The 8,548-nt window shown below is 27.3% G+C and overlaps 1 protein-coding gene across 1 annotated transcript; it reads left to right on the top strand.

Annotated features, from left to right (window-relative positions):
* Positions 1-5,903: 5,903 nt before the first annotated feature.
* Positions 5,904-6,630, top strand: LOC126682784 (agamous-like MADS-box protein AGL29). The gene has a single exon (XM_050378544.2). The coding sequence runs from the start codon at positions 5,993-5,995 to the stop codon at positions 6,494-6,496; it is 504 nt and encodes a 167-aa protein (XP_050234501.1). The 5' UTR covers positions 5,904-5,992; the 3' UTR covers positions 6,497-6,630.
* The last annotated feature ends 1,918 nt before the right edge of the window (positions 6,631-8,548 follow it).

Below are 8,548 nucleotides of genomic sequence, written 5' to 3'. Positions count from 1 at the left end.
AACCACGTTTTCTCCATCTCCCTCATTTTTTTTGAATTCAACTCCAACTCGAACCTAATTCATTGTTTCTCGCCGCCATCGACTTTCTCTTTTCAACGTTTTCATCGTTTCTCGCCGCCGATTTCCTCCTTTCGACGTTTTTCATCGTTTCATCACAAAACCCATTAATAGCAATGCCGATGTGGTCTTCAGATCCGACGCCTTCCTTTTTTCCCCATAGCCTTTGAACTCTCTACCTTCTCCGATCAGCGCTTTCAAGTGATCTAAGCATACCTGCGAATCTTCTAGAAATGACAGCAGACACTCTCTGAACAATCGTTGCATCTGATTTGATCGAGACAGTTCCGTTCGTGATGTTGAATCTGATGTAATCGTTGATTTTGGATCTAGATCTGTTATTTTTTTTCTATTCTTTGTTCATTTGAGATTTATTTAGTTTCTTATAATTTATGTTTTATGATTGTTGTGGTGGTTATTAACTTGATTTGTATATTATGATTTATAATTTTGTGTATTTTGCAATGGTGTTGGTGTTTTAGAGATCCAACTACTGTCGTTGCTTCTGGCTTCGCCGAAGCTAGAGAGATTGATGTCGCCGTGATGACAGCCAGTGGTCACTTTCTTCAAACTTTTTTCACTTTATGTCAGTGTTTTAAAAACCGAACCGGTGGCCGAAACGGTGAGGCCACCGGTTCAACAGTTGAACCGGTTTAACAATTTTAAAAGAAATATAAAAAAATTGGATTCATCGGTTTTTACCGGTTCAACCTCCAGTTCAACACCGGTTTTTTACCAGTTCGATCCGGTCCAACCCGGTTCAACCAAAAATCCGGTTTTTTACTATTTTAGACTGGACCAACGGTCGGATCTCGGTTCGACCGTCCGGTCCGGTTTTTAAAACACTGCTTTTTGTATCTGTAATAATTTTAGTGTTGGTTAACCGATGGTATTACCAATAATTTTATTTTTAGTATATTCTCATAGATGAATTTGTGTATTTGTGATGGTTTGTATATTTTCACAGATGAATTTGTGTATTTGTAATGGTTTTGTTGTTGTTTGACCATTTGTATACTAATGATACACCAATAATTTTATTTTTAATACATTGTTAGTAAACGTTGGGTTAACCATTGATAAACTTGTAATAAATTTTGTTTTGAATATATCGTTAATAAATTGTTATTAAACTTGAATTGTGTATTTTAGACAAATTGTATTTAAAAAAAGTATTAATTTTATTTTTAGTAAACTATAACTGAACTGAGTAAATCGCTGATAAACTTGTAGTTAATTAATTTTTAGTATATCGTTAATAATTTTTAGTAAATTTAAATTGTGCATTTAAAACATAAATTATTTCTAGTATACTGTTAGTAACCTGTTAGTATACCGATAGTTAACCAAAAACATTTTTTTAAGATTAAAAAAATATTTTTGAAAATAAAAAAGTTATTTTTGTAAAGTACAAATTATATTTTTTTAAAAAAAAATTGACATTGTATTTTTTAAAAATATTTAATTTTTTAAGGGTAATGTCATAAAAATTTACGAACTTTACACAGTTTTCTCATTTTAATCATGCACTTTAAATTTTCTCATTTTCATGCACGAACTACCACTTTTTCTCAAATTCATGCATGTTGTTGAGGTGTCACGACTCCATTGGTCTAATTCGCTGAGGTGGAAGTCATTTTACACTAATGAATGAGTGCCACCTCAGCACCGTGTATGAATTTGGGAAAAAGTGGTAGTTCGTGTATGAAAATGAAAAAATTTAAACTTCGTGATTAAAATGAGAAAACGTGTAAAGTTCGTAAATTTTTTTGACATTAACCCTATTTTTTATTTGTATTTATCTAAAATGGCCTTCTATTTTTTTTAACAGAAATTTGGTATATGATGGTTGTATATAATATTCGGGCTGCAAAAAAGTTAAAACCTTAAAAATGATGCCACACATGGACATCCCATATGAGGAGCTTTATTTCCAAACCAATATTTCTATATATATTAGCTAATACAACAAAATGAGAATGAAACAGACTACTAATCATTTTATATACTATATTTACATTATTTTATTTTATAAATTCTATAAAGGACTGGCCTAAAATTGGTTTAGGGGTGTAATTTAGAAATAGGTACAATATGTTCAGGAGTGTGCATGGTTTTCAGTCCATTCATCTAAAAAACGGATAACATTTGAATAAATTAAAATTTCTAAAATAATAAACGAATTAAATTAAATTAAATTTATAATCAGTTTGGTTTGATTTATTTGAATTTTTAATTAAAAATCAACTTGAACTAAAACAATTGAAATAATTAAAAAAAATCAAATTGAAAAACTAAAAAAATCAAACATGATTGGTCGAAATGAGTTGGTTCAATTCGACTTATTATTTTAATTATATCTTTTACACCTCTATTTGTATTTAAATATATAGATTTCCCCCTCTTTTATTATAATGAAGAAAGAAATATGTCAAGGACTTGGAATATAGCACACACAAATATTTAGTAAGGTGCCACTGAATTGAAACAGCGTTATGCAATGCATTTAGACCATATTTGGACATTCTTTTTAATAGGGGTAATAGTTAAAAAAAATCACCAATTTTATATGTTTTTTTTTATTTTAATCATTTTTTTTATTTTAATCACGCCGTTTAAAAATTGTCATTTTCATACACCAATATTAATTTTTCTCAAATCCATACACCGTTCAAAAATTCGGCAAAAATTACTGACGTGTCACTATTTGGTTCTTTATGGCGTGTTACTATTTGATTGTCAACTCAGCAATTTTCACCGGATTTTTGAACGGTGTATGTATTGGAAAATAATTGATAGTTCGTGTATGGAAATGACGATTTTTAAACAGCGTGATTAAAATGAAAAAATATGTAAAGTTGGTAAATTTTTATGACATTAATTCTTTTTAATATCCAGTGACCATTTGAATTTTGATTAATTTAAAAGAATTCATGAAGGATTTTATAACCATAAATATAAAAAAATAATTAAAAAGCATATTTACTCTCAGATATAGGGGTTCATTTTCCAGATCATTAAATTGCTCAAAGTAGCATACATACATATAAATTGATAGAATCTTTTAAAAAAATAGCTTCACTATTTTTGGTGTCTAAAATCTGATATGGTTCACTAAAAATTAAATAAGGCCAGCTGAATGTGTTTAAATTTTAAAATTAACAGTAGCATGCACAGGATACCGCTCCTTCAAAATAAGAAATGTAATAGTACTTACCATATGTTTCAATTAAACCAAACATTAATCTAAATGGAATTAAAAAAATGTAGCTAATCTTACACGAAATTTTATGCTAAATAAAATTCCACAAACTTTATCAATTTTTTTAATTAGTGGTATGAGAAAATCAAATCTGAAATTTTAATATTTTAATATTTTTACATATATTGTGTACATAATTTATCATCTTTTAAAATTATTTTGAGATGAGTACATCAAACTTGATATTTTCATATCCAATTAAATAAACATACAATGTTGTATAAATTACTAAATTATAACTGTTTTGTCAATTTAATCATAAACTTTTGATATGTGTCAATTAAATACAAAAAATTGCATTTTTTTCTCAATTCGATATACACAAGATCACAATATGCTGATGTTGCTGTCAAAAATGATTTCCACCTCAATAAAATCACATCAATGAATGAGTGCCACGTCAAAATATGTATCTAATTGAAAAAAAAAATCAATTTACTATATACAATTGACACATTAATAAAATTCATGATTAAATTAAAAAAATAGATACAATTTATGAATTTATTTAAACATTACCTCTTAAATATATCTAGATTGTGCTTGTGGATACATAATTTATCATTGGTAAATTTAATATATCTACCAATAACTATATTTGTTCATTTACTTCATGTATCGTGATATAGATTTGTTTGATTGTCGCTGAATAAACTAATAACTTGTTTGGAGATGAAGTGACAATGTTTTTATACATTAGATAAAGATAAATTTTATACACGTGGACATTTGTGTTAAATTGATTATGTTTTAAATGAATAGTGAATATATTTGATAAAGTTCAAAAAAATGATGAATAAAACTGCTAAGGTTTTTAAATATAATATATAGCAAGGTACAATCATTCAAAAATACTTTACCTTATCGTTTTGTTTTATTTATATCTAAACTTTTTAATAATGTCAATTTTGGTACAAGTTCGATAAATACATTTTTAATGATAGCTAATTATTCAGAAAAAATTGAAAGTCAATTTTTTTCAATTTTTTATATTTACGGCGCATTTTTTTAAAAAAAAATTCAATAGAAAGATACTTATCAAATTTGAAATTTTTTGATCGTAAATGAAAAAATTCAATAAAATTTAACTTTTTTAAAAAAAATGAATAATTGACTATAATCAAAATATACTTATTAAAATTAGGTCAGAATTGATCTTTTTAAAACGTTGGAATATAAATGAAAAAATATATATTAAAAATTAGATATATTTTTGAGTGATTATGTTTATATATAAAAACTGTGATATAGTTGCAGATAGTTAAATCCATTTTGCGGATATCCTTCTATATTTAAGAAATAATACTTAATTAAGAAAATCGAATTTAATATAAATCTCAAGAAGCAAACTTAGTTACCAATCTTTTCAATACATAATTTACAAAAGGCAAAATAAACTTTATCTCCCACATTTTAGTGTTTTTATCATATATACCATAATTTTAAATTTTACCAGTTTGATCCATCATTTTTTCGATCATTATCAATTATATTCATGACTCGTTTAGAGCTGATGGCACAATGTTATTCAACTGCATATATAAAATTTATCCTACATGACGTATACAAACGTGCGGTGAGCTCTAAACTAGTTGTGGGTATATTTGGTAAAGATTTAAAAGATATGGTGCAAATTGGTAAAATTAAAAAAATCATTATTTATTTGGCAAAAAAAAACATTAAAATTGTGAGAAAATAAGTTCATAACAATATATCTATCACTAGATTGTGCTTGTGGATACATTTATCATTGGTAATATAAATATACCTACTGATAACTATAATTTATCTATGATTTAAAATTGAATGAAAGAGATAACAAATATTTAAATAGAATTTATCTAAAATGTTTGATCATAAATATAAAAGAATTTGACTACGTAATTAAAAAATTGAATAATTGGCTACAATTAAATTTTTTTATTAAAATTAAATTATAATTGATCTTTTTTTATAAAGTTGGGATATAAATGAAAAAGTTCATAAAAAGTTGGATATTTTTAAATGATTATATTTATATATAAAAATTGTGATATAGTTGCAGATAGTTAAATTCATTTTGCGGATATCATTCTATAATTAAGAAATAATACTTAATTAAGAAAATCAAATTTAATATAATTCTCTAGAAGAAAACTTAGCTACCAATCTTTTCAATACATAATATATAAAAAGAAAAAATAAAATTATCTCCCACAATTTTTATGTTCTTGCTAAACCTACCACGATCTTTAAAATTTATCAGTTTGATCCATCACCTTTTCGAGTTTTGCCAAATATAATGATTCGTTTTGAGTTGATGCGGTGTAATATTGTTTGTCTACATATAAAAAAATTATCCTACATGACGTATACAAATTCGCGCTATGTCGGTTCCAAATGAGTTATGTGTATTTGACAAAAATTTAAAAGAACATGGATCAAACTGGCAAAATTTAAAAATTGTGGTACATCGACAAAAACATTAAAATTCATTATGCCTTTAAAAAATTAAAACATTTTACTTTCTATAAAAGTTTTATATTTTTAAAATCCAATATTAGAAACACATATGCCAATATGGAACATCATCTCCATGTGGGTCATTTACCTCTCATTTTGCCCTAAACTTCCTCACTATATATACACATACTACTACTACCCCATTACACTCACAAACAAACTCAAGAAACTATGGGTAGGAGAAAGATAGAGATGAAGATGGTGAAAGACACCGGTTCTCGTCAAGTCACCTTCTCGAAACGCCGGTCCGGTCTTTTCAAGAAAGCTAACGAGCTGGCAACTCTCTGTGCAGCTCAGGTGGCCATCGTTGTCTTCTCTCCCGGAGGAAAACCCTATTCCTTCGGCTACCCTACTCTTGCGTCGGTTGCTGAGCGGTTTCTAAATCAAGAATCCGCCAAGAAACCGAAAGCTTCGAGCCAGGAGGCGAGGCTGGAGAAGCTGAACAAGGAGCTGAGTGACTTGCAGAAGCAGATTCAGATTGAGAAGAAGAAGGGAGAGTTTCTTGATAAGGCTATGAAGGAGAATGGTTATAAGCGGATCGATGAGATGAGCGGCGACGAGGTTGTGAAGTTCAAGAAAGATTTGGAGGCGCTGCGTGAGAAGATGAAAGGGAGGGTGGTTGACATGGAAGCTTCTTCTTCGTTGCTTCTTCTTTCTAAGAAAGAAAAAAATTAAGAAAAAGGTGACCATTAGATCACTAAAAATAATTAATAAGTATGGAAGTGAGGGAAAAAATACATTATAAGTTGAGAAGATTGTTATGATTCTATAATAGAATTAATTATCTATTCCAAATTCCAAATAAGTGATGATGGTGTCTTTTGCTTATTTTTGATCGAACTTTTTTCTTTTTAATTTGAAAGATAATTTATTTTATTATTTATACGGTATGAATTTAATAATTTTTCTAAATAAACTAAATATAATTATAGAATTAATGACAAATCTCATTTTAAGCAACTTTATACTTGACAATATGTTTGCTACTTTGATCATCACTCTCATAAAATATACATTAAAAATAGAAGAAAAAAAACATAAACAAAAATATATAAAATATAAAATATGAGTAAAAGGTCAACTTAGAGCATCCCCAATTAGGGATGACAATGGGGAGGGGATTCCCCGTTCCCCGTGGGGACCCGCCCCTAATGGGACGGGGAATTCCCACCAGTTACCTCCATGGATACGGGAATGGGAGAAAATCATTCCCCAACCACGGAGATGGGGAAGGGACGGGGAGTATAGTCCCCACCCCATGGGGATCCCCATCCCCGTCCTCATGGGGATCCGATTTATATTTATGTATATTTATATTATATTATAAGTTTTAGTATGTTATTTATAATTTTAAATAATTTAACATAATTTTTTTATTAGTTTCTATTTAGTTATAAATATATAATATTATAAAAGGTAACAGTATTTTCTATAATGATTTTTTTTTAAATATCTTATAAAAATAATAAAATTATTTATAAATTATATTTAATTGTACGGGGAACGGGGATCCCCATGGGGATGGGGAATCCATTGGATGGGAACGGGGATGAATTTATCCCCATTAATTAAATGGGGACGGGGATGGGGATTCCCCATAGACGCGGGGATGGGGATGAGGATGGTTTCCCCGTCCCCACCCCGCCCCATTGCCATCCCTATCCCCAATGGACTCTCTAAAATTGTCAAACTTTTTAAATTAAAGAGTTTGACAGTAAATTAGGAGTCTAATGTACTCTCTATTTTTTATATTTAGAGTAGAGAGTGAAAATGGCTCTCCACATATAAAGAGCCATTTTCACTCTCTACTTCATTTTTTAAATAGTAAAATTTTAAATTTTAAAAAATAAGGTGGTTATTTTTACTTTTAAATATTATATTTTTACTTTTAGTAAAAAAACTGAATAAATAAATGAATAAAAAATTAAATAAAAAAATTATTTTATCAATATTTAATATTTTATTCATATTTTTTATGAAAACAAAATAAAATAAAATTTAATATCAGAGAGGTAATTAATTTAATAGTATTATTATTTAATATTTTTATTTTGTTATTAATTATTAAAATTATATATAATAAAAAAACTGATATTAAAGAGTCTATTGGAGTAAAATTTTAAATATCACTCTTTATCTTTAAGATGCTCTTTATTTTATAAAAGATGCTCTTTATTTTAAGGAATACCATTGGGGATGCTCTTAATTCCTCAGTTTGTGATTCTCAAAGTCCAATAATTCAGTTTTAGTTATTTTGATCAATTAAAGATAATATTCTATATTTTTTTTTATCAATTAAAGACAAAATTATATAATATAATTTTGTAAATTCAGAAATCAAATAATATAATTTTATGCTCAATTGATCTAAAAATAAAAAATATTATTCTTAATTGATTCAAAAATAAAAATATTATTGTTCATTGATCAAAATAAGTAAAAATGAATTATTTTATTTTAAGTTGTAAATTCAAAAGCCAGATTGATTGTTTCATTCCATAAATATCAAAAGAGGGCCAAATGACCAATGAATCCTCCTGCAAGGCATTGGAAATGAAAATTGAGTTGGGTTTTTAGATGTTTTTAATAAGAAAGCAACTGCACAATTCCTTAATGAGCAACATTTTTGGCATTACATATATATATATATATATATATATATATATATATATATATATATATATATATATATATATATATATATATATATATATATATATATATATA

The sequence above is a fragment of the Mercurialis annua genome, linkage group LG5 (assembly GCF_937616625.2).
Source record: "Mercurialis annua linkage group LG5, ddMerAnnu1.2, whole genome shotgun sequence".
Classification (NCBI taxonomy): Eukaryota; Viridiplantae; Streptophyta; class Magnoliopsida; order Malpighiales; family Euphorbiaceae; genus Mercurialis; species Mercurialis annua.
Note: the sequence above shows the minus strand (reverse complement) of the source record. Positions and strands in the feature narration are given on the sequence as shown.